This window comes from Eptatretus burgeri, chromosome 5, assembly GCF_056783735.1.
Source record: "Eptatretus burgeri isolate ZD-2024b chromosome 5, Ebu_testis_v1, whole genome shotgun sequence".
Lineage (NCBI taxonomy): Eukaryota > Metazoa > Chordata > Myxini > Myxiniformes > Myxinidae > Eptatretus > Eptatretus burgeri.
Window position 1 is genome coordinate 13,511,356 of NC_140965.1, and position 25,803 is coordinate 13,537,158.

Genomic DNA, 25,803 nt, shown 5'->3' on the forward strand with positions numbered 1-25,803 from the left:
CAATTATGATGCCATAACGAAGCCACCTATGACGTCATCAAAAAGTCACACTTATGTGTGCTAAGTTTCAATTTTTTCCATGGAGCGGTTTCAGAGATAGAGGTCCGAATTTTTCCTTTTTTCCAACATAGCTACCAAACCACGTGACAGTTGATGTCATAATTATCATTAAAACATTCCACATGAGTAGTCGCACCTTTGGTGAAAATTTGTTTCTATCGGATAAGCGGCTGCAGAGAAAACAGAGAAAATTAGCACGGATGGACGGACGGACGTATGGACGGACGTATGGACGGACAACCTGCAAACATAATGCCACCGGCAACTTTGTCAGTGGAGGCATATAAACTGAATCGCGACCGTTTGCTTGACGACTATAATTGTGACATGACAACTCAAACTATACCAATTTCCTGTTGTTGGATGATGCCGAAGACAGATTGCTCAGATCGAATGTGTACGATTGCCTGTTTGATTGAGAATATGTCGAAGTAAGCCGATGCTGTCACGTTATTCCCTCTCAGTATTCATTGAGCTGTCACATTTCCTGACAACGCATGGTTAAAACACTAAAACTGCAGTCAGGAAAGGCAGTTGAAACAGCTCATCTGCATTATTTTGTGTGTGTAATATCTAAGGTTATCCAAGATAAATTTGACCTCTTCCTTGTTTTTTATTTAAATTTGAAATTCCCCCATCAAGATTATTTTTAGGTGATCCTGCCCTTTGTGGCTCAAAAGTGAAAATTATTGTTAAACAATAACTAAGGAGACACTTGCCTTCATTTCTTGACTTTCTTTCTGCCTTGACATAAAGTGGCATTATGACCAGGCTTGGTGACATTCTGGTTAGAGCTCGAGTATCTGCTCCGAGTCTGGGAGGTCAGCCATTCTATTCTGATCCTGGTCATACCACTACTCATACCACTGTTACTACTACTCCTACTAATCCATATGTCCAGCGAAGGGGCAGAGTCAACCCCATGGGGGATTGACCTTTTTTGGACTTTGTTCCCTTGGAAACACCCCACCGAGCTGGGCTCTGCCTGGTGTTGGCTTCATTGTTAGGGTGGCGGGCTTTGGATCCTGGGGCCCAGAGTTCAAATCCCGCTCAGCTGTTGAATTAATCCCAGGTGGGGTTAACTCGGCCTGTCTGTCATCCTTCCGAGGGTGGCAAAATGAGTGCCAGCATGCTAGTATACTGTGTCGGAGTGGTGACCCGTCCAGGATTGCGCCCAATAGCCAAGGAGACTGCTTAAGCAGCACCAACACTCTACACAGAGTATGGTCCCAATCTCCTCCTCCTCCCTTGGGACATTGGGAATGCGAGGTGAGGGCAGGAATTTGGAATTTTTGGCCATGATGCTGGTGATTGCTTGCTTCCTTTTCGTGAAGGACACCGTGGGATCTTTCTTTAACGTCCACCAACTAATGCCGGCAGACATTTGTTTGTCTTACCTTAATCCTAACTCTGAACGGGATGGCCTCTTAACATCCGTCCGACTGTTGGCACACACACACTGATGAATTTGTCACAGCATCATTTTGCCTTTCTTGTGGTAATCTATATTAATATTTCGGCACGCCCCTTTCTTTGTTCCACCATCAGATTTTTGTTACTGCATGAAATGAAACAAGATTTGGCACATATACTAATGATATTATTGTCTTCCTTAAGAGGCCCCTCAAAATTCGTTTTGATGCATTTTCACAAACTCCAACCGATTCCATTTAAACTCGGTACGATTATGGCTTTTGGTCCAACTTAGGTCATTGGCCATAAATTTTTTCCATAACACTTCCGATATTCGAAAAAATCGATAAAACGATATCCCTTATGGGATTTTCCATTCAAATCCACTCAAGTTTAAGGCCAACGGGCGACACAAATTTACACTCTGCCCCGGGCACTGTTTACCTCCGCTACGCCAAGCTGTTAGGGTTAGGGTTAGGGTTTGGGTTGGTGTTAGTGTTAGGGTTAGGGTTAGGGTTAGCTACCCTAACACTAACACTAACAGCTAACCCTAACCCTAACAGGTAACCCTAACCGCTACCCGCTAACTGCTAACCCCTAACCCCTAACCCCTAACAGCTATTCAGGAAATTTGCAAGAAATCCCGGGCAACGCCAGGCTTTATTGCGAGCCCGAGCAACGCCGGGCTTTACTACTAGTATGTGAATATGTTGGATCTCGGGTTTCTGGTACCGGTGGCATCTGGAAGTGACATGCGGGAGAAAAAGGAGTTCATGTTGTGATGAAGAAAGGATTGACACAGGTTCCAAAGGCTCGGACGTCTTTTCCTTAAAGGCTAAATTGATGACCCCGACGTGATGCAATGGACGGAAAAGGAGGTACAAACGACCAACCATTCGCCAGGAACTGCCAAGCAGCCACGCTTTTCCTGGTTTCAACCAGCTTCATCCGTGGAAGCGGTTTCATTAAAACTGCCACCATTTTTACTGAACGACCCCCAGTTGTGGTTTACACAGGTCGAAGTGCAATTCGACACCCTGAGCATTTCTGCTGAGTCAACATGGTTCAATTGCATTGTGGGATCCTTATCAACAGAATATGTGACGGAGGTGAGAGGCATTTTGCTGCAACCTCTGACGAACAACCCTTACACAATTTTGAAGGGCATGTTTATAAAGCGCATGACCCCCTCTGAGCATCGCCACCTTCAACTCCTTACATCTGAGGATTTTGGACATCGAAGACCTACACAGCTACTGCAGCATTTGCAACAGCTTCTCGGTGACCGACATTCTACCTTCGACCAGTCACTCCTTCGTGAGTTGTTTTTGCAACGGTTACCATCCCACAAAGTACATATTCGGTGTCCCAGAGCTGAATTTCCTCGGTCATTATGTTAACCGATCAGGCTTCCGTCCACTTCCGCTCGAGGAGAAGGTGCAGATTATTCGGGATTTTCCATTGCCTTCATCTTAATGCAAACTGCAAGAGCTTTTGGGCCTCATCAACCTTTACTACCGATTGTATTCCAAATGCAGCGACGACACTGCAGCTGCTGCACAAGTTACTCATAACTGGTAAGCACCCTGAAGTGCTCTGATGAGTGGAGCCCATCTTGTCAGCCATCCACACTGTCAAAGACACATTGGCCAATGCCTCACTCCTGATTCATCCAAGGCCAGAGGTACCAACATGGCTGATGATAGATGTGTCTGAGGTTGTGGTGGGTGCGGCCCTTCACTGGTTCATTGATGCTGACTGGTGTCCATTGGCCTTTTTGTCAAAAACACTGAAGCCATCAGAGTGCAAGTACAGTGCCTTCAATGAGGAATTCCTTGCTGTGTACCTCTCCATCAAGTATTTCCACCACTTATTTGAGGCCAGACAATTCTTTGGCTTGACTGACCACAAACCTTTAACTTTCGCTCCATCCAACCATTCGGACTCTCACTTTCCTTGCACACTTCACCAACTCGGTTATAACTCGCAATTCACCACCAAAATCTGGTACATCAAAGGAATGGTCACATTACATCAAAGACATTACCCTCGAATGTGATACATTGACAGGACAATCCCACCTTTTCTCACCTGCGGCATTCCATCATACAGTCTTTGACACTCTTCATTTACTCCCTCACCCGGGCATTTGAGCGACCCAGCAACTCATCTCCACACGCCACGTCTGGCCCCGCATCAATGCTGAGGTGCGCTGTTGGGCCAAGAAATGTCTTCAATGCCAATGCTCCAAGATCCAACGTCATTCTGTCGCACCACTTGGTAGTTTTTCAACACCAGATAGGTGTTTAGACAGGGTCCCTGCGGAGCATGCGGACCGATATTGTCGGTCTCCTACCACCATCAAATGCGCACTGCTATTTGCTTACTTGCATTGACCGTTTCACCCGTTGGCCGGAGGCTACACTGATAGCTCACATCATCACACCTACCATCACAAGGGCTTTTGTCCACACCTGGATCGCATATTTTGGTGTTCCATCAACCATCACTACAGATTGTGGTAGCCAGTTTGAATCAGCTCTGTTTCGTGAGCTTACGAGACTTCTGGGTATTGACCATATGCAAACCACTGCTTGCCATCCAGCAGCGAATGGCATGGTGGAGCATTTCCACCACCAACTCAAGTCTTCCCTGAAAACACTTGACAACTCCACACACTGGACGGATGTCGTACCTATTGTCTTGCTAAGCTGCTCTGAAAGATGACCTTGGATGCTCCACTGCAGAGCTAGTGTACGGTGCAATGCTTCATCTCCCAGGAGAATTATTTTCAGTGTCTGATGACACCTTTCCCGATGCCAGCAACTATTCCAACCAACTTTGTATGGCCATGCAGGGCCTCCAGAAGACACCACCATATATGCCTTCGGCACGCCTGCATTTTATTCCCCAGGAGTTTTCAACGTGCACACACGTATTTGTGTGGAATTATGCTATCCGTAGACCCTTGCAACAACCATATGATGGACCTTACAAGGGTTAGCAACGCTCTGAGAAGACCTTTATACGCGATATTACGGTACTCAGAAGACGGTCTTCAGAGATCGCTTGAAGCCAGCTTTTCCTGATGCAGCACCAGAGCCTACCCTCCCCCTGACTAGTGGTTCAATGCCCATGACAACGATACCCTTACCATCCTATACAACTCACCTTGAGCACCATGTACACTTCCCGGCACGATATTTATGAGTACAATTTGCTGTCGACCAGTTCTTATCTTGGCTGTGACTTTTATCGTGTGTTTTACATGGACAAGCAACACCTATTATTTTGTTTGTCCCTTTACTTTGATTAATGCATTAGGAGGAAAAGTACTGTCACGGCATCATTTTGCCTTGTGGTAACATGTAAATATGTTGGACATTGCGTTTCCAATACCGGTGGCAACCGAAAGTGATGAGTGGGAGAAAAAGGAGTTCATGGTGTGGCGAAGAAAGGGTTGACATGAATTCCGAAGGGTCAGAGGTCTTTTCCTTATACGTGAGAAATTGCCTTGTATGTGAAACACGGTTGACAGTTTAAAACTGGGCGAGTCATATCCAATGAGTATAAAAATTACACCCGTTGCTTCCTCGCTTGACAGTCAGTATTTAGAGAATATAGCATGCACAGTCTGTGGGTTAGCCTCCCATGGCAGTGGGAGGAGTTTCAGGTTGGCATGACCTAGGCTTTTGAGGTACAGTACCGCTGTGTGATCATTAAGCCGTAAGAGACTAAGGTAGTGCTGTGTGGTTGGAAAGCGGCAAGAAATTAAAGCCGAGGCCACAGCAAACCAATTTCTTCCAACGTGATGCAACTTGACGGTCATGGGATAGTCGTAGGGAATCGTGGAAAGTTGCAGCGGCTGTGATGCACCAGACAACACCGACACAACAACACCGTCGTAGGTTCTGCTGTGAAAACCAAGAAGGCGAGCAATGATTTGCCCCTCTGGCATGCCTCAATAGTACAGTAACTGGAGAAGAACAAAATTGCATGCGCGAAAAATCTGTGGAAGAAGCTTCTCGCAATTTTGTGGGTTTTGCTAGTCATGTGAAAGTGAAGATAGTCAGTTGAAGGTTTTTGTCAGGTCAGGTCATATTAGATCTGTGACTTGCCACAGGAACCATGTAGACCTGCACTAACCTGTTCCATGGTCGGGTTTTCGGTGGCTAAACCGTCTCCCCCACGAAGTTTCTTGGTGAGGAAGGTGTATGATATGGAACCCCAGCAGGATGAAAAACAAAACCTGTCTAAAGGTGGAGGAGCTCCTTGTGAGCCAACAGCCATCCATATCTAGTGCCCAACTGTGTCTGCGGACGTCCTCCTGCAGTTGGGTAACTTTTTTTTTATTAGGAGGTTGGTAGCAGGATTTGAACTCCGGCCACCGTAAAAGCCTTCATTCCTCAAAACATACTAAAAGCATGACAAAAATCTGAAAACCGACTCCATGTGAGTACCTCCTGTGCAGCTGCCCTTCACAGGGCAGCTCACCGGATGACGGGATTGCGGCAAAGCCTTTGGGACCCCCAACCTTTGATAGGAGGGGAACCACGGGGTAACCTTGCTGGGTCAGATTGCGGTAGTGTGTGTCGGGGAGGTGTTGAAATGTCGTCCACCTGACGGCGGTCTCCTTAGGTTAACCTGAGGCAGTCCCTTCGGGTGTGTGCCTGGAATGTCCTATCTCGAAAAGAGGATGATCACCTGTTTCTGTTATCGTCTGAGCTCAAGTGTTTGGACATTTGTATTGCAGCACTCTCTCTGGTTCGGAGACAGGATTTTGGTGAGATCATGGCAGGTGGTTACTCCTACTATTGATCTATTCGCTCTGATGGTTACCATGCCCAAGGAGTTGCTGTAGCTGTGTCCAATAAGTTTACTCCAAAGATAATTGAGGGAACCCCAGTCAACGAGCAAATCATGAGATGAAGGATTTGTTACTCCTTGGGGTGTCGTTTCCCTGTTCGCTGTATATGCTCCAACTGAGGTGAGTGATCTCACCGTGAAAGACGCATTCTACATCACGCTCAAGTCTGTGGTTGATCAGTGCCCCAGGCGAGATACTCTTCTCGTCTTGGGGGATTTCAATGCATCGACTGGAACTGATAGGGATGGTTATGAGACATGTCTTGGTCCCCATGGATCTGGAACTGTGAATCTGAATAGCACCAAGTTCCTTGGCTTTGCAAGAAGTCATGGACTTCGGGTGGCTGGTTCATGGATTCAGTGCCCTCGGGCTCATCGCTGGACTTTGTATTCCAACACTGGTGGTGTGGCAAAGGAGATTGACCATGTGCTCGTTGATGGTCACTGGAGGATGGTCCAGAACTGCAGGGTCTACCGGAGTGCTCGGTTCCTCAATACTGACCACCGGCTTGTTGTAGCAACTCTGATGTGGCAGCATAAATCCAGGAGAATGGTACCATCGCAGTCTAGGATGGATGTTAGCAAGCTCGAGGATGATAGGGCAGCTGAGGAGTTTGCAAAGTGTGAGTGGCGATTTGGGGGGCCTGGGTGCTTTGGAGGATCCTGAAGAGTTGTGGGGGGCCTTCAAGATCACCGTCCTTGATGTTGCCTGTAGATCACTTGGAACTCACGGAAGGGCGAAGAAGAATTTTGTCTCTCGAGGGACACTGGATACCGTTGACCAGCGTCGCATGGCCAGGCTGAATGGCAGAGCTGAGCTGTTTGTGAAGTTGAGGTGTAAAACTGTACATGCACCAAGGGTGGACAAGGAGGCCGATGTGCAAGGAATCTTTGAGGGGGGTAGAGCATCACCTGTGGTCAAGTGATTCTCGTCCTGCTTCCAGGGGAATTCGCGCATTGCGTTCCCCAAAGCCCATCCCTCAGTGTACTGCAGTTCGAACAGAGTGTGGTAGGCTCTTGACAGAGGAGTCCTAAGTGAAGGTCCGCTGGGCCGGTGACTTTGAGCTTCTCAAGGCTGGTGGAAATGCTGTACTCATGTCGTTGCATGCAGTGCTGTGCTCTGCCTGGAATACAGGCTTCATCCCAACTGACTGGAAGAGGGACCTTGCTGTCCCTCTCTGGAAAAGGAAGGGTGATCGTCATGACTGCAGCAACTACCGAGGGGTGAAGCTGCTCTCATTGCCGGGCAAGGTCTTTGCTCGGATAATTCTTGATAGGATTCGACACCATCTGCTTGAGCACCAGCGTCCAGAGCAGTCAGGCTTTACACCAAAGAGGTCAACGATTGACCATATCCTTGCTCTTCGGGTCATCACCAAACGCAAACGAGAGTTTCGGCAGGGGCTGCTTGCAGCCGATGTTGATCTCTATAAAGTCTTTGATTCAGTGAATCGGGATGCCCTCTGGAGGATTGTTGGTCTTCGTGGGGTGCCACTGAAACTGATCAATGTGATGTCTGAACTATACTCTGGCATTGAGAGTGCTGTGAGATGTGGTGATGCCATCTCCAACTTATTTGCAGTTGTTACTGAAGTCCATCAGGGGTGTGAACTGCCCCCACACTTTTCAGCACTTGTATGGACTGGATTCTGGGGAGGATGCCAGAGAGATCAAGCTGCGGTCCATCGTTTGGGTCTCACGTCAAGATATCTGATCTTGATTTCGCAGATAATTATGCGCTCATCTTTGTGAAGACTCTAGATATCCTTTTGGGGGCCCTCGAGGTGCGGAATGAGGAGTTGGAGACGGGTCGAGACCTGGGATTACGGGTTTCCTTGGTCAAAACTAATATCCAGGCTTTCAATGACACCTTGGATGTTGCTATCCTGTCTGTACCTGTTTGTGGTGAGGATGTTGGGGTTATGGAGAGATTCACTTACCTTGGCAGTGATATTCATGTCTCTGCTGACTGAGCCAGAGGTCAACGGACATCTGGGTCGGGCCTGAGGAATCATGGATTCACTGGATCATGGGGTGTGGCGTTGCCAGAACCTGTGTGGGAGGATGAAAGTCCGAGTCTTCAGTTCCTCAGTGATTCCAGTCTTGCTCTCTGGATGTGAGACTTGGACTCTGACCAGAGATCTGAGAGGGAGACTTAATTCCTTTGGTACCAAGTCTCTTCGGAGAATCCTTGGCTATCGCTGGTCAGACTTTGTGTCCAACGAGCGATTGCTGAGGGAGACTCAAATGAGATTTGTTGCCTGCATAGTCTGTGAACATCAGTTGTGGCTGTATGGACATGTGGCTCGTTTTTCTAACACTGATCCTGCTCACCAGATTCTCTCAGCGAGGGATCCTCGTGAGTGGAGGGGGCCAATGGGCTGACCCCATGCCTCCTGGTTGCAGCAGGTTGATCGGCATCTCAAGGAGATGGGGATGGGCCAGGCATCTGCCTGGGGGATGGCCAGACGTAGGCGCCTGAAGTATCGGCGGAAAGTTGATGCAATGACGCACTGCTGTGGCGCATGCTCCCATAGCTGACCTGACCTGAATGTGATTACGTCGGATTAATAAGGGGAAGTTATGGATCCAGCAATGCCTTGTGTGGCTTAAAGGCCCTAGTTTTAGAAATACGATTCCCATAAACTTTCAACGTGCTTTCATACAAAGTCGGTTTATCCTGAGATTACCTGAATCGGCCTATCCTCATGTTCTTCAGTCGAGTTGGTCACTTTTTAGTTCAGGAAGAGAAAGTGTTGCTCTCTGATTTGGGGAACGTGCCTCAGCTGAGCCAGTCACATCCTGAGCGTGTCTGCACCAATCAAAAATACCAACGACCATGAACTAAGATTGATCATGTTCAATTGGTCCGACAGGGCTTGACTCGAGGTGATGCAACATGACTTTCCATGAGGATGACCACACCAAACGATTTTCTATGACTACAAATCCAAATAGGTTGGTGTGGCCCAAGGCTTAAGAGGGACTGATTCGTGACCTTAAGCAGTAAAAGTTCCACTTTGCATTAGGTGAATGATAAGATCAGGTACTGGAGTAAGTGGTCAGAGGAGAACCTGTGTGTCATAGTACTGTAAGTGGTCAGAGGGGAACCTGTGTCACAGTACTGTAAGTGGTCAGAGGGGAACCTTTGTGTCACAGTACTGTAAGTGGTCAGAGGGGAACCTGTGTGTCACAGTACTGTAAGTGGTCAGAGGGGAACCTGTGTGTCACAGTACTGTAAGTGGTCAGAGGGGAACCTGTGTGTCACAGTACTATAAGTGGTCAGAGGGGAACCTGTGTGTCACAGTACTGTAAGTGGTCAGAGGGGAACCTGTGTCACAGTACTGTAAGTAGTCAGAGGGGAACCTGTGTCACAGTACTGTAAGTGGTCAGAGGGGAACCTTTGTGTCACAGTACTGTAAGTGGTCAGAGGGGAACCTGTGTGTCACAGTACTGTAAGTGGTCAGAGGGGAACCTGTGTGTCACAGTACTGTAAGTGGTCAGAGGGGAACCTGTGTGTCACAGTACTATAAGTGGTCAGAGGGGAACCTGTGTGTCACAGTACTGTAAGTGGTCAGAGGGGAACCTGTGTCACAGTACTGTAAGTGGTCAGAGGGGAACCTGTGTCACAGTACTGTAAGTGGTCAGAGGGGAACCTGTGTCACAGTACTGTAAGTGGTCAGAGGGGAACCTTTGTGTCACAGTACTGTAAGTGGTCAGAGGGGAACCTGTGTGTCACAGTACTGTAAGTGGTCAGAGGGGAACCTGTGTGTCACAGTACTGTAAGTGGTCAGAGGGGAACCTGTGTGTCACAGTACTATAAGTGGTCAGAGGGGAACCTGTGTGTCACAGTACTGTAAGTGGTCAGAGGGGAACCTGTGTCACAGTACTGTAAGTGGTCAGAGGGGAACCTGTGTCACAGTACTGTAAGTGGTCAGAGGGGAACCTGTGTCACAGTACTGTAAGTGGTCAGAGGGGAACCTTTGTGTCACAGTACTGTAAGTGGTCAGAGGGGAACCTGTGTGTCACAGTACTGTAAGTGGTCAGAGGGGAACCTGTGTGTCACAGTACTGTAAGTGGTCAGAGGGGAACCTGTGTGTCACAGTACTATAAGTGGTCAGAGGGGAACCTGTGTGTCACAGTACTGTAAGTGGTCAGAGAGGAACCTGTGTGTCACAGTACTGTAAATGTTCAGAGGCCCTTGCGTCGGTAAGCAGTCAGAGAAGACTCCCTGTGTGACGGTAAGCAATAAAACAGACCAGATTGCCGCGTAGCTATTGCACCATGCCCACCATGCTAAGCAATATTTTAACAAATTGTTATAAAACCTAAATCCATCCACCCATTGGGACCATACTCTGTACAGAGCTTTGGTGCTGCCAAAGCAGTCTCCTGGGCTATTGGGCACAATCCTGGACGGGTCACCACTCCGACACAGGATACTCGGAATGGCTCCATCATCCCAGCAAACAGGTCCTCATTTTGCCAACCTCAGAAGGATGACAGCCTGAGTCAATCCCACCTGGTATTAATTGCACAGCCAAGTTGGATTTGAACTCGGGAACCTTGGATCCCCAAGCCCATCACCCAAACTATGAAGCCAACACCAGGCATAAAACCTAACGGCTTAACAATTAAAAGCCTGTTAAACGAGCAGCTTCCATATCTGTGATGGCATCATCACGATTTTAATGTTCGTGCCTCCTGACCTGATGCTGCCTATGAATCCATTACATTGTCTGGGCGAACCGCCCGTCCTCATTGATTATGATTACCATTGGCCAATCAGAAGACGTCTTAACACAGCCCGGACGTGACGTCATTGATTTTTTTTTTCCTTTGGGAGGACTGAGGACAATCATTACTTTGCAACATTCTGTGAATGTACCTTCCGCGGGTTTCTTTTTTTTTTTTTTTTTTTTAGCAACAGGAGGACATTTTGTTCAACTTTGAGTGACGAATTGCTTGGTTATCGGTTTAAATTTGGCAATACGTGTGATGTAATTTCTGAATTGGCTTTGTAGGTATTTTTGGATGGGAGAAGACCCAACAACGGAGTACAACAAATCAAGGAATTCTGAGTGCAGTGTTTGAAAATGGCTTTAATTGGGGCTGGGGAGAGTTCGAGAGGCCCGGGCTGTGACGTCACGGACCGTTTGCACGTGGAGTCGGAATGCAGGTTCACGCGATCACGTGCATTTGCACACCCACGGGCCGAGCTTTCGCGTATCGGCAATACAACACCTGCACGTGCTACCCACCAGCTGTGTACACGGCAGACAAAGATACGCGTGCATTTCACGGCCGGCACATTCCGACGCACACGTGCCGAACAGGTGCGCGCGCGTCACCGAGACTCGCGGTGCACACACGCGCGCCCTCTCGCCTGTCGGCACGTGCGCACATTGTGCACGCGCACGGTACCGCACGTGCAATGACCGCACGCGCATCGCGCTCAAAAATCTTTCCCGTGAACGTATTTCTACCTCAACCTCCTCCTGCTCCCCTTCCCATATCGCTTCTCTTCCTGTCCCTCACGCATCAATTCCCGCATTAACTCCGCCCCCTTCTCCAACATTCACTGTCCCCTCCCACATCCTGTCTCCTCCTGCTCTCCCCCCATCGAGCTCGCCCACATACCCCCACCGTACCTTATTGCTTTCCCCCCCCACGTTCATCTCTCGTCCTCGCTCCTCAAATCCACGATCTTCCGACGTCTTTTCTCTTCAACATTCCCCTCTTGATTAATTTGTTTTTATTTTTCTCTCATTTCCTGCCTGTGTCGTCCTCCCTCTCCTCTCCTCCTCCGCCCTCCGCCCTCCCCCTCCCTCCTCCGCCCCTTCTCCACGCGTTTCCAAAAATACGAACTGCTCCATCGTCGCCGCTCTCCGCCCATCTCTCTCGTGACTGAGGGACCTGAGGGACCTTGGGCCAATGGCAGGACCTCCGAGTTCCGGCCCTGGATTCTGACGCGAGATCTGCACCTGCCACCGGTGACGGTGACGAGGACCATCGACCTTTCGCGAGGCTTGTAAACACCCTGGGGAGGGGGTAGGAAGGGGGGGGGTCGATTTGGGACTCGCTCGCTCCTCCTGCCCTCTCCCGGAGCCACGATCCCCTCCTCCATCTGGTCCGTTCGTCCCTCGGACACGTGAAACACGTTCTGCGGACCATGGACAGCGGACCCAAAGTCCCGGATGTTTTTGATCGAGGCCCCGGAGGCCGGAGACCAACAAGGCTGGAATATTGAGGAAAATTGCGCAAGGACCGGCTGGGCGGACTCTGGCGCTGGACCGGGACCGTGGCCCGGGTCCGTCCCGTCGGCCGCGGATGAGACCCGGAGTCCGCCCCGCGACACGTCGCCCTCTGAGCGACGCGCCGATGAATCTCAATGTGAAATGGACGAGCAAGTTTCATAAAGGATGCAAAAGGTCGTTCTTTAAATCGCGCGTCCTCCCTCCCCCTCCCCTCCCCTTGGTGGTCCCTGTTCGTCCTCCCTCCCCCTCCCCTCCCCTTGGTGGTCCCTGTTCATCCTCCCTCCCCCTCCCCTCCCCTTGGTGGTCCCTGTTCGTCCCCCTCCCCTTCCCCCTCCCCCCCTTGGTGGTCCCTGTTTGTCCTCCCTCCCCCCCCCCTTGGTGGTCCCTGTTCGTCCTGCACGTCCTCTTGTGTTTGTGTGCTTAACCACGGAATCCCATTGATTCATTGAATGGTCCGACTCTGTCTCTGCGTTTCGGACACCAGTTATACAGCTGCTGTGTCCGACAGCTGTTTCTTGTCTGTTGTTGTCCTTTGTTTTTATTTCATGTCCTATCGTCCGACATGTACGCCAGACGTGATTACGACCCCAAATATTTATTAAACAGAAAAATCTACACTAACTTGGGGTGCAGCAACAGCCATGTGTTAAAGGTGGAAATGTTACCCCATAACCCCATCCACGTACTTTCCATGTGCTCGATTGGTTGCCCCCCCCCCTCCTGTGGTTGCCCCCTCCTGTGGTTGCTCCGCCTACAACGCAGCCACTTGTTAATATTATTTATTTTTTCATTTAATATGATTCCGTAATGATTGAGTGTGTTTGCATGTTACGTTTGAGAGCCCTCAAGTTGCTGATTCAAATTCTGCACCTTGCAGTTTCGTACAAGACAAGATCGAGGCTCTTGGAAGAGCTAGGCGACAAGACGACAGCCTGGTCGTGGGGTGACAAGTGGACGGACAACGGCATGGCGAGGAATGAATGAATGGCAAAGAGGAGAGAAAACCTTCAAGTTGTGACTTTTCAAACAGTTTTTCGATTAGGAAGGGACTTTCAAACGTCCAGGCTGGTACGAGCTTGGTGATGTTTGTTGCTCGGTTGTGCTCAACAGTTATTAGAATGACTTTCTTTTCCCGTTTGTAATCCACGCACAACGGGAAAGATCAATCGGAGATTGCAGACCCTCATCAGGACTGTTGTGTGTGTGTGTGTGTGTGTGTGTGTGTGTGTGTGTGTGTGTGTGTGTGTGTGTGTGTGTGTGTGTGTGTGTGTGTGTGTGTGTGTGTGTGTGTGTGTGTGTGTGTGTGTGTCGTGGCGACGATGCATTGACCACTTGGGTTGATGATCATACAGCGGACAAACACCTTTTTGGGTTCTATTGTGTCGATCCACGCCCCAATCGTATGTACTTTATGGATCCACGTATTTTAATGACGTGTACAAATTTTTATAGTACGTATTTTATAGACACTCGCATTCTTAATCCACATAGTTTTTATAGATGCACTCACATGCTAAATTGAACGGTACGTAATTGATAGACATACTCGCATTCCAGTCGTACGTGTTGATAGACATCGTCACATTCTGTGCAGACAAACGGACCCAAATTGATAATACCCTGTCCTCCGGCGAGGGTAATAACCCGAGCATAATTTATGCATTTCGAATGAATTGCTTGACGATTCATATTTTTCGTATTCTGGTGTTGTGCCCGAAGGCCGGTTCAGTGCTGCCGAAGGCAAGGCAAGGCTTGCACTGGTTGGTTTGCCGTTGCCTTCCCAGCAGTGGTCAGGGAGGAATTTGTAATTTTGTTGAGGGTGCCTGCGATGGCTCACCTACTCTTCATGAAGGACACCGTGGGATCTTTGACGTCGAGCAATGAACGCCGGTACACGGTACGCCCATTTGACGTCCGTCCGAGGAATGGCACAGACCTTGATGATGATGATGATGTCGCCCCGCCTGTCAAACACCACGATGGAAGTTTGTAGCTGGATTGGGATTTGCACCTCGGTTAGATCACTTGGATGCAAGTGTGCGTACCGCCTTGAAATATCATGCCGAATACATTTTACAGTGTCTATTTATGTTATAAATAATATAAATAATTTTATACAATGGCTATGTCGATTTATTTTTAGTCAGGCCAGATTATATGTGACCTGCTACAGGTATCATGTAAACCTGTACTAACCTGTTCCATGGTCGGGTTGTCAGCAACTAAACCGTCTCCCCCACCAGGTTTTTTGGTGAGGAGGGTGTTTGGATATGGATACTCAGCAGGATTAAAAACAAAACCTGTCAAAGGGCGGAGGAGCTCGTTGTGAGCCAACGGCCATCCATAACTAGTGCCCAACTGTGTCTGCAGACGTCCTCCTGCAGTTGGGTCACTTCTTATTCGGAGGTTGGTGGCAGGATTTCCACTCTGGCCACCGTAAAACCCTTCATTCCGCAAAACACAAAAATGCAAAGAAATCTGAAAACCCACTCCGTGGGAGTATGTCCTGTGCAGCTTCCCTTCGCAGGGCAGCTCACCGGATGACGGGATTCGGGCAAAGCCTTCAGGACCCCCAAACTTTGACAGAAGTTAAACCACGGGGTAACAATCCCAGGTCAGATTGTGGGAGAGTGTGTCGGAGTGGTGCTGAGGGGTCGTCCACCAGACGGCAGTCTCCTTGGGTTAACCTGAGGCAGTCCCTTTGGGTGGGTGCCTGGAATGTCCTATCCCTAAGAGAGGATGATAACCTGTCTGTTATCATCTGAGCTCAAGCGTTTGGACATCGGTATTGCAGCTCTCTCTGAGGTTCTGAGACCGGATTGCGGCGAGATCATGGTGGGTGGTGACACCTACTATTTGTCTGGTCGCTCTGATGCTTACCATTCCCAAGGAGTTGCTGTAGCTGTATCCAATAAGCTGACTCCATTGATAATAATTGAGGTAACAACCTCAACATGACTGACTCCATTGATAATCAAGCGTATTATGAGACTAAGGATTCGTCACTTCTTCGGTGTCATTTCCCTGGTCTCTGTTTATGCACCAACTGAGGCAAGTGACCTCACTGTGAAAGACTCATTCTACGCCACGCTCGAGTCTGTGGTTGTTCAGTGCCCCAGACGAGATACGCTTCTAGATACGCATCCAGCCTGGCCCTGCAGAGCTGAGCTGTTCAGGGAGCTGAGGCGTAAAACTGTACGTGCGCTAAGGGTGGACAAGGAGGTCTATGTGCGAGGAATCTGTGAGGGGGTATAGCATCACCTGTGGTCAAGTGATTCTCGTCCTGCTTACAAGGGAATTTGTGCATTGCGTTCCTCCAAGCCCGTCCCTCGGTGTACTGCAGTTAGAGCAGAGGGTGGTAGGCTCTTGACAGAGGAGTCTGAAGTGAAGGCCCGCTGGGCCGGTTATTTGAGCGGTTGTACCAGGCTGATCCACCAGCTGTCGAGTTGGATGTCAGGTGTGTTGCAATCCCTGTTGCAGACCCTCGAATCAACTGTGGTCCACTTTCACTTGTGGAAACACAGGCTGCGGTGAACCGGTTGAAATGGGTAAAGCTCCAGGGATCTGTGGCATCCATGCTGAACTTCTCAACGCTGGTCGAAATGCTGCAGTCATGTCGTTGCATGAAGTTTGTGCTCTGCCTGGAACACAGGCATCATCCCAACTGACTGGAAGCGGGGCCTTGTTGTCCCTCTCTGGAAAGGGAAGGGTGATCGCCAAGATTGCAACAACTACCGAGGGGTGGCACTGCTCTCAGTGCCGGGCAAGGTCTTTGATTGGATAATTCTTCATGGGTTTCGCCACCATCTGCTTGAGCACCAGCGTCCAGAGCAGTCAGGCTTTACACCAAAGAGGTCAACGATTGACCGTATCCCTGCCTTTCGGGTCCTCACCGAACGCAGACGAGAGTTTTAGCAGGGGCTGCTTACAGCCTATGTTGATCTCTGTAAAGCGTTCGATTCAGTGAATCGGGATGCCCTCTGGAGGATTCTTGGTCTTCGTGTGGTGCCACCAAAACTGATCGATCTGATGTCTGAACTCTACTCTGGTACTGACAGTGCTGTGAGATGTGGTGGTGACATCTCCGACTTGTTTCCAGTTGTTACTGGAGTTTGTCAGGGATGTGTACTGGCACCCACACTTTTCAGCACTTGTATGGACTGGATTCTAGGGAGGATGTCGGAGAGATCAAGCTGAGGTGCATCGTTTGGGAATGTCAAGATCTCTGACCTTGATTTCGCAGATGATGCAGTCATCTTTGCGGAGACTGGATATACTTTCGGGGTCTTTGAGGTGCTAAATGAGGAGTCTGAGCCGCTGGGATTATGGGTTTCCTGGGTCAAAACTAAGATCCAGGCTTTCAATGACATCTTGGATGCTGCTGTCTTGTATTTGCCTGTTTGTGGTGAGTATGTTGAGGTTGTGGAGAGATTCACTTGCATTGGCAGTGATATTCATGTCTCTGCTGGCTGTGAGTCAGAGGTCAATAGACGTCTGGGTCGGGCCTGGAGAGTCATGGATTCACTGGATCATGGGGTGTGGCGCTGCCGGTAGCTGTGTGGGAGGACAAAAGTCCGAGTCTTCAGGTCCTTGGTGCTTCCAGTCTTGCTCTATGGATGTGAGACATAGACTCTGACCAAGGATCTGAGACGGAGACGTATTTCCTTTGGTACCATGTCTCTTCGGAGAATCCTTGGCTCTCGCTGGTCGGACTTTGTGTCCAACGAGCGGTTGCTGAGAGAGACTCAAATGAGATTTGTTACCTGCATAGTCCGTGAGCATCAGCTGCGGCTGTATGGACATGTGGCTCGTTTTCCTGATTCTGATCCTGCTCACCAGATTCGCTCAGCGAGGGAGTCTCCTGAGTGGAGGAGGCCAATGGACCTACCACGTGCCTTGTGGTTGCAGCAGGTTGATCAGCATCTCAAGGAGATGGGGATTGGCCAGGCATTTGCCTGGGGGATGGCCAGACGGAGGCCCCTGGAGTTCCGGTGGAAAGTGGACTCAGTGACGCGCTGCTCTGGCGCATGCTCCCATACCTGACCTGACCTATTTATTTTATATTTTAAACTGTGAAAGGCTCTTGGCGGAGCTTATCTACGATGGTCAGTGGTGAATGTGAAGGGATACCTTGACAATGAATTGCTGGATCGATTGATTGGGAGTGGTTCTGCAATGCCACGGATGACCCGTTGTCCGGATCTTTATGATCATGTTTTGTGGTTGACTGACCGTAAGTTTCTCGACACTGGTATGCACCCTAATGATGCAGGACCTCGAGGATTTTGTTACCCGAGCTTTCAGCGACATCCTGCTCAAAATCCTTTGAATCTGTCCCGAAGAGGATGGATACATTTTGAAATGTACATTTAGTACAACGGTGATCATGCAGACAAATACGAACATTGGGACAACTTTTCTCCCGCTTAGTGGTCGGGTGACTCATCTGCGCTCGTTAATTGGTGGATGTTAAAGATCCCACGGCATCCTTGGAGAGCAATAGGAGAGTTTTCAATGGTACCCGGAACGAATTCCAAATTCCTGTCCAATTCACCTTTGGTCAAACGTTGCTCTTGGCCCGTCTGTCTGTGAAAGTCTTGGCCCAAACACCTCCGGCCGACCCCACAAGACGAGAATAGTTGGACCCATTGAAGAAGTAATAGTAATAGCAGTAGGATTAAGTTTCCGTAGTCATTCTCCATGACATCATAATATATAAACTGTTGACAAACCAGCACAATGTTTGGATTTGAACCTGGGATGCCAGAGTCTAGAGTTGTGTACTCGGACCAGCCGACCAGACAAGCCAATTGTGGGCATTGCTTGTACCGAGGCCTGTGACGGGGCACGTTTCATGTAAGAGAAGGAAGATAAGCGGTGGTGCAATGCCGCAGGGGGAATATTTTTCAGGAGTTTGTGTATGTCCAGATAGTGGATTGTCAGGCCAAAAATATTTGAGCTTGTTTCTCTGTTTGCTGTCACCTTGTGCTGATTCTTACCCCTGTCACCGTCATGGAAGGGCCTGACACTTCATGGAGCCTTTGTCGGTCATTTTGGACTTGAGGTGTTCTCGCTAGATGGGCAGCGTGCTTCAAAAGGCCCGAATCATCGTGATATTTATTTTATTTTATTTTTGTTATAATAATTGCTAAAATTGTGAGCCACTGATATGCACACACATATCAACTCTAGATCTTCAATAGTGCGTGGTCTCATGGTATAAACCACTGCTTTCAGGTGTCCCAAAGAAAAAGTTAAGTGGCGTCAACTCCGGACTACGTAAGGAGCGGGGGGTGGGGGGCATTCTTTCGGTCCATGACATCCTATCCACCTTAAAGGCATCATTTCAAAATTAAATAAATAAAATACATTTCCTATCATTCCGGACTTTTGAAACACCCTGTATAATGTGACTGCCATTCGCTCATGCAGATTGATCTCGTCCAGATTTAGCGCGTCAATGCTCGATTCCTAAAATTGTCAGTTTGGTGAACATGCTAAGGATAGAATGTCTGACTCTGTTGTACTTTAAGTCAACATTTGCTTCCTCGTTTAATTGTGGTGCTCATTGGTACAGATGACCTGTTATTTTCGGTGCAGATAAGTAAAAAATCCGACTGGAGGACACCACAACTTAAAGCAGGGGGTCTCCAACCTGCGGCCCGCGGGCCACATGCGGCCCCTTAGACGGATTTATGCAGCCCGCGGTGCCATATTAAGTTTACATTACAATGCGGCCCGCGATACTGCCAATTTGTCAGGTCAATGATCAAAGCGTTCTGTAATTTTTATTATGATTTTGATTCATATTACATGTGTTTTTAACACGATTATTCATTTATCATATTCGTTGGCAAGAAAAATATATTCAGCATTAATTTTGTTGAAATTTCCACATATTAATTATATATATATATATATATATATATATATATATATATATATATATATATTTTTTTTTTTTTTTCAGAATTTAGCCTTGGTTTTGCTCACCACTTTGGTTTTGTGGCCCTCCACCCAAAAAGGTTGGAGACCCCTGACTTAAAGGATCCCACACGGCTGACGAAGAATCCAGTCATGAGGATCTTACATTGATCACTGCAGGCTGCAGCTCTTATCAAACTTGCTAACCAATTGAGAAATGACATTATAAACACGAGTTACTGAATGAACGATTTCTGGAAGGTTCTTTTCACGATTCATTTATTTATTTATTTTTGTTCATGATAAGTGATCGGTAAATTGAAACGTTGATGGCAGTACCAAGTGCCTTCACAGTGTCTGGAATGTTCTCCAGTAAATCGCTGCCTGTCGTCATTTTCCAGTGATTACCTGGTGGAGGAGAAGAGTGTGGTGCTCCAGAAAAAGGACAACGAAGGTTTCGGATTCATCCTTCGCGGAGCCAAAGGTGCCTTTATCACTATTCATGTGTTGCATGTAAATGAAGCTTGCCTGTTTGATTTTTGTATACCCTTGGCGAGCTTGCTCTTACCAAACTTCATTTCGCAGTTGGATATTTAGTTTTCAAACCCCGACATTTCCTGTCTCATTTTACCTCCACCACTGAGGGTGGACGGAGGTTACGTTTTCACCCCTATTTATCTGAGCAAGATATCTCAAAAAGTTAAGGAGGGAGTCGGATGAAATTTGGTGGACACGTTGGGTGTGTGAAAAGGCCGAATTGATTCGGTTTTGGTGAAGATCCAAATCCAGATACGAGAATTTTTAAGTGATTCTTCAACATTGAGAAATGGGGTTAACAACGATATATCGCACGATATTTCAAAAGTTATAGATGGATGATTACAAAACTTGAATGAGTTGGATAGGTGATAAGAACAAGCTCATTAGGTTTTTGTTTAAAGTTTGGACGAAATCCAGCCCATCAGTGGGATACAAAATCTGAACTGTTGTGCAACCTGGCGGAAGCATGCGCTCTACCGTGTGTCATTCTAGTTTTTAACCTGTGATGGCGGTCAGTTGTTGGGAGGTGTTTTCATCTCTAATGGCTCGTAGTAATTCCTGCTCACAGATCATTGAGGCCCTCATGTAACTGGTGGATCTGTGCCAATATTGAGAAGCACGTACAGTCATGCCCGCTTGTTCTGGGAAGCAATAGGCCAGAGCAAGACTTCATGCACAAATGCACCACAACCAAAGTTGCTTTAACTACTTTTTGTCATTCATTTGTAATTTGAATTATGCTGTCCATTTGCAAATCGATGCAGTGTATGTGGTTGCATTAAATCGGTGTTTTGCCATGTTCAGGTGGCCACTATACAAGGAACAAGTCTGCTCATCTGGCTTGCACCACATTCACCAACCCAATATAAAGTGTGGGTCTAGGTTTTTCAGGGCAAGAAGTGGGAGGTTTGTGTGGTATTGTACGTCATTTCAAATTTATAGCACGCGTCGAATAATCTGATTCTTTTTTACTTTCTTCATCTTTACCTCCGCCACCGAAGGTGAAGGAGGTTATGTTTTCACCCCTTTCTGTCTGTTTATCTGGTTTTTTGTCTGTTTGTTTGTGCACAGGATATCTCAAAAAAGTTGTGGACGTATCCAGATGAAATTTTGTGGACAGGCTGGGTGTGTGACAAGAATGAACTGATTAGGTTTTGGTGTCGATCCAATTCTGGATCTGGCTAATAAATTTTTTTTTTAAGTGATTCTTCACCATTGAGAGATGGTGGGGCCAAAAACAATATATAGCACAATATCTCAAAAAGTTGTCGACGGATTTGGATGAAACTTGGTGGACACGTTGAGTGTGTCACAAGGAAGAATGTATTCGATTTTGGTGAAGATCCAAATCTGGATTTGGATACGAGAATTATTTAATTTTCAAAGTGATTCTTCACCATTGAGAGATAGGGCCAAAAATGATATGTCGCATATTTTAAAATGTATTGGGCCCGATTATGTTCTCGTGGATCAGGCATTACGTGGTGAAGGTATGGCACCATTGTGTGGAACTCGACCGAGTGCCCTTCCAGTTATTTGTATTTGGGCTCCATTTGTCTTGTTATCTTGCCAAAACGAAGTTTTTGCAAGATATGTTAGTCAGCTTGTATTTTTTTTTTGTTTGTTTGTTTGTTTGTTTGTCTGTAATCACGTATAAAAAAAATTCTGCAGAGCACAGTTATCATTGGAAATTTTTGTAACTTCGCATATCAGAGGCCTAGAGAGGTCCCTTTCAGCGCATAAAATTTTGAAGGTCATGGTCAAAGGTCAAGATCACTTTGTCGCAAATCAGGGGAGTCAACGAAACCCTTATTTTTTGAGTAATTTTGATCGGATCGTCTTCAAACTTCATGGGAATATAGTTCATGGTCTGGCGCTCAGCTGATTAATTTTTGGTGGCGATTGGCCTTGACCTTCATGGTTAGTGCCTAAGGTCAAACATATTTGACCCCAAGGTCAAATTTTCAAGTTTTAGGAACCATATCGTGTAGTACCTCAAATTGAACACCTCGATGAGTGCTTTCTAGATATGTCAAGCTTGAGACATTATGATGTCATTTGGTGACGTTATGAGTCAAACGCATATTTTTCATGGTTACTCTGTGGAACGATTCTCATCGGAATCTCTCGTAGGCAGACATTCCTCAAGGAGTCGCTCCTGGTGGATAGCAGCTCTGTTCACCTCAGTGTGACCTGAAAGAAGTCACACGTGGTCACCTTTTGGCAAGATACGGGTCACCCTGCGGGTGACATTGGTTTATTTTTATGTTTGTCCGCACAGAACTTTAGTGTTTTTTCTCCTCAACCGCTTGTCGGATTTAGACGAAATTTTCACCAAGGGAGCGACTACTCATGGGAATGTTTTATTGGTAATTTTAACATCATACATCATGTGGTGTGGGGGCCATGTTGGAAAAACGGAAAAACTTTGTACCTCTGTATCTCTGAAACCGCACCAAGGAAAAAAAAATTGAAACTTGGCACATATAAAGTACTCCTCACGGGGAATAAGTGTGATTTTTTTTTTTTAATGAGGTCATAGATGCCTTAATTATGAAATAATTGCATAAGTAGAATGCTCCATCTGATCAGTGTGAAAATTTTTGAGGTTCATCTTGGGATCAAATGGTCCACAGAAAAAAATTGTTGACGCCATCAGCCACATGGTTCTGCAGCCATATTGCTTTAAAAAAAAACAAAAAAAAGCCCTTCAAAAACCTCAGAAGTGGCTGAACAGATCGAGGCGAAACTTTACACGTATCACCACATCATGGGTCACATGGTTTGGCAGCTGTCTTGGATTTGCCCTAAAACCCATGAAAAATCTTCTCCGGAACAGCTGGACAGATCGAGGGGAAATTTCACGCAAATATTCCCCAAGCCATGTGGATACCAGGGTATTCACGAATATTTGATGTCACATGGTCTGTCAGCCGTATTGGATTGAGCAAAAATCTCAAAGAAAATGTTTCTCTTGAACCACTTTATCTATCGATGTGAAACTCCACAATTATGATCTTGCAGTGATGGAGAATACATGTTTTAAATTTCAACCTGATCAGACACATGATCTGGCAACCATGATTATTTAAAAAAAATTGATCTGGGTTCTTTTTGATTTCTTGTTTTGTGTTTTTTTGAAAAAAGGCTCACTTGGCTGTGCTTGGATGGGTTGGATGGTAGAGGAGTAGCAGCTGAAATGTGAATCTTATCCAGGTTCTTCCTGATTACTTCATCTTTGCTTTTATGCTTGGTTGGGTTTCTTCTGATGACTCCAATGCAGGACTGTACCTATTTTATCTTCCACTTGATTTGAATTGAATTAATTTTAATCCCATTCTAAATTCAATTGAATAATGTACATCGTGGGTCAGGTTCAAGTGTCCAATCAAAGCGGGACGTCTTGCTGCCCAGTTATCACTGCCAGCAGTTATAAAGTGGTAGTTCTAGTTATGCCTCTTACTAATTTCATAACACACCAGTACACAAGCACCACACACATTACACCACACAAAACAAGTCCTGGTGAGGGTCTGAAATCTCTGATTGCTCTTTTTCTTGTTTTTCATATAAAACAGCATTTGCCTCTTAGGAGGGTACTCACCAGATGAGCATTGGTCATGAAATATATTCTTAATCCACCCCTAACATTTCATCAACATCACTTTAGTTACTGGCTTTCTGGAAATGAGTTGAGGATTTTTCTGAAATGACTATGCCAGGACCATGTCCTGGACCACCGTACAACTTGATCAAACGTTCCATTGATGTCATTCTGTGATTGCTTGTGATGATTTGAACTAATGCAGCTCAAACGTCGAGGGTGACTGGTGGACTCCACATCACGGAGAAGATGGTGAAAGTATCTTCTGGATCTATACTGAAATTATTTTATTACCAGCAAAGAACACGTCCGTAAGGATGGGACAATTTCCCCAGGATTAGACTTGTTAATGCCAAAACTTTTATGATTTGATTTCTAAGAATCCTTCCACCAGATGGTATGAGAATATACACATTTACATTGAGAAAATTTGGGTCCTCCTCCCACCCTGAACCCCTGAGAATTAAGATTTATTTCTTTATTTTTAGCTGCACTGCACCCCGAGTACGACCAGCAGTTTTGAACTCGTTCTGTCCACCAATTCAGTTGTGCATAGAAGTCGAACATATTTAGTATGATAACGCCCCCACTTCTATGATTTCCATTTTTCATCCAATGGATCAGGGATATTTTATTACCTCTGACATCGAAGTTGAACGGAGGTTACGTTTTCACACCTGTCTGTTTGTCTGTGAGCAGGATATCTCCAGCTGGATAATTAAGTGATTCTTCACAATTGAGAGATCGGTCCAAAAATGATATATAGCACGATATCTCAAAAGGTTGTGAATGTGTTATGACAAAAATTGGTGGATTCGTTGGTAAGGTGACTCGAACAAGCCGATTTGATTTTGATTCAGATCCAGATCCGGCCTATCAGTGGGATACAAAACGTATAATGTTCAGCCTGGTTGAGGTATGTGCTCCACAGATTGCTGTTCCAGTTTGACTTGTAATACCCCCTCACACCAGGAGTAGCACTATCTGATACACATTGACATCCCCTTCCTTCAGACGCTGCCGGCTATGAAAAAAAGAATCTGAAAGCTTCTCGTGCACGCCCCTAATACAACCATAAGATTTCTACACTCCATCCAGAAGTTTAGGAATGCACAGACTCTCAGACACTTCTCAAATTCCATGTACATGTACAATATATATATATATATATATATATATATATATATATATATATATATATATATATATATATACATATATACATATATATATATATACATATATATATATATATATACATATATATATATATATATATATATATATATATATACATACAGGGGCTGCAAAAGTAGGTATACAGTAATGAAAAGTACATTCCTTACTGTATACCTACTTTTGCAGCCCCCTGTATGTATATATATATATATATATATATATATATATATATATATATATATATATATATATACATACACACACACACACACACACACACACACACACACACACACACACACACACACACACACACACACACCCCATCGCTTCACGAGAGAGAGAGGGAGGGACGGGCGAGCAGACAGACAGTCGGGTGAGGTGGGGAGAGTGACACCTCACCAAACATTGCTATTCACTGTGGGAGGGAGGGTGACACGCACACGCACACACACACTACCTTTTATTAGTATAGATTTGTGTTAATATTTTGTAATGTTAGCAAATCGCCCAAAACCTAAACGGCAAACTGCATTATGTAATTGCCGGAAAAAAAAGGACCTCCATGGACTGTGCCCTCATGGATTGCAAAAGTAGGTTATGAAGCACGGCATTTCACTCAATTATTTTACACTTGCTGCACATTCCATATTTTTTTCTTTACTCGATATAATCGTCCGAACAGGAGAAAAAGTTAAGCACCGAATGCTTAAATAAATGCACAAAGTTGTAAAAAATCTCTAATTTGTTAAAATTTTTGGATTTCATTCCAGATTTCGACACTTATTTTGTTCACCAGATCCCATTCTCAAATCTGACATATTTCGATTATATACTTTAATCAGTCCGTGAGGGTAGATCGTGTTTCCAAATCGAGGCGTGCTTGAATAGGCCGAACAAAATGGCAGCGAAGACTCCAGCAACCACAAAGGGGCTGACCAAGATGATGTGCCACCACCT

General features: G+C 46.4%; 2 protein-coding genes across 9 annotated transcripts in view; one reads left to right on the plus strand and one right to left on the minus strand.

Annotated features, from left to right (window-relative positions):
• The window catches only part of LOC147025871 (uncharacterized), a 27,453-nt gene extending 15,318 nt beyond the window's left edge, over positions 1-12,135 (minus strand). Inside the window, exon 1 of the mRNA XM_085880776.1 lies at positions 11,991-12,135. The gene's annotated coding sequence lies outside the window, so the exon portion shown is untranslated. The remainder of the gene's footprint in view (positions 1-11,990) is intronic.
• LOC147025870 (SH3 and multiple ankyrin repeat domains protein 2-like) overlaps positions 1-25,803 on the plus strand; it is a 545,479-nt gene that overhangs the window by 303,637 nt on the left and 216,039 nt on the right. For all 8 annotated transcript variants that reach the window (XM_085880768.1, XM_085880767.1, XM_085880769.1 and 5 more), the window contains one exon: positions 19,922-20,004. In XM_085880768.1, the coding sequence (XP_085736894.1) occupies positions 19,922-20,004 (83 nt within the window). The remainder of the gene's footprint in view (positions 1-19,921; positions 20,005-25,803) is intronic.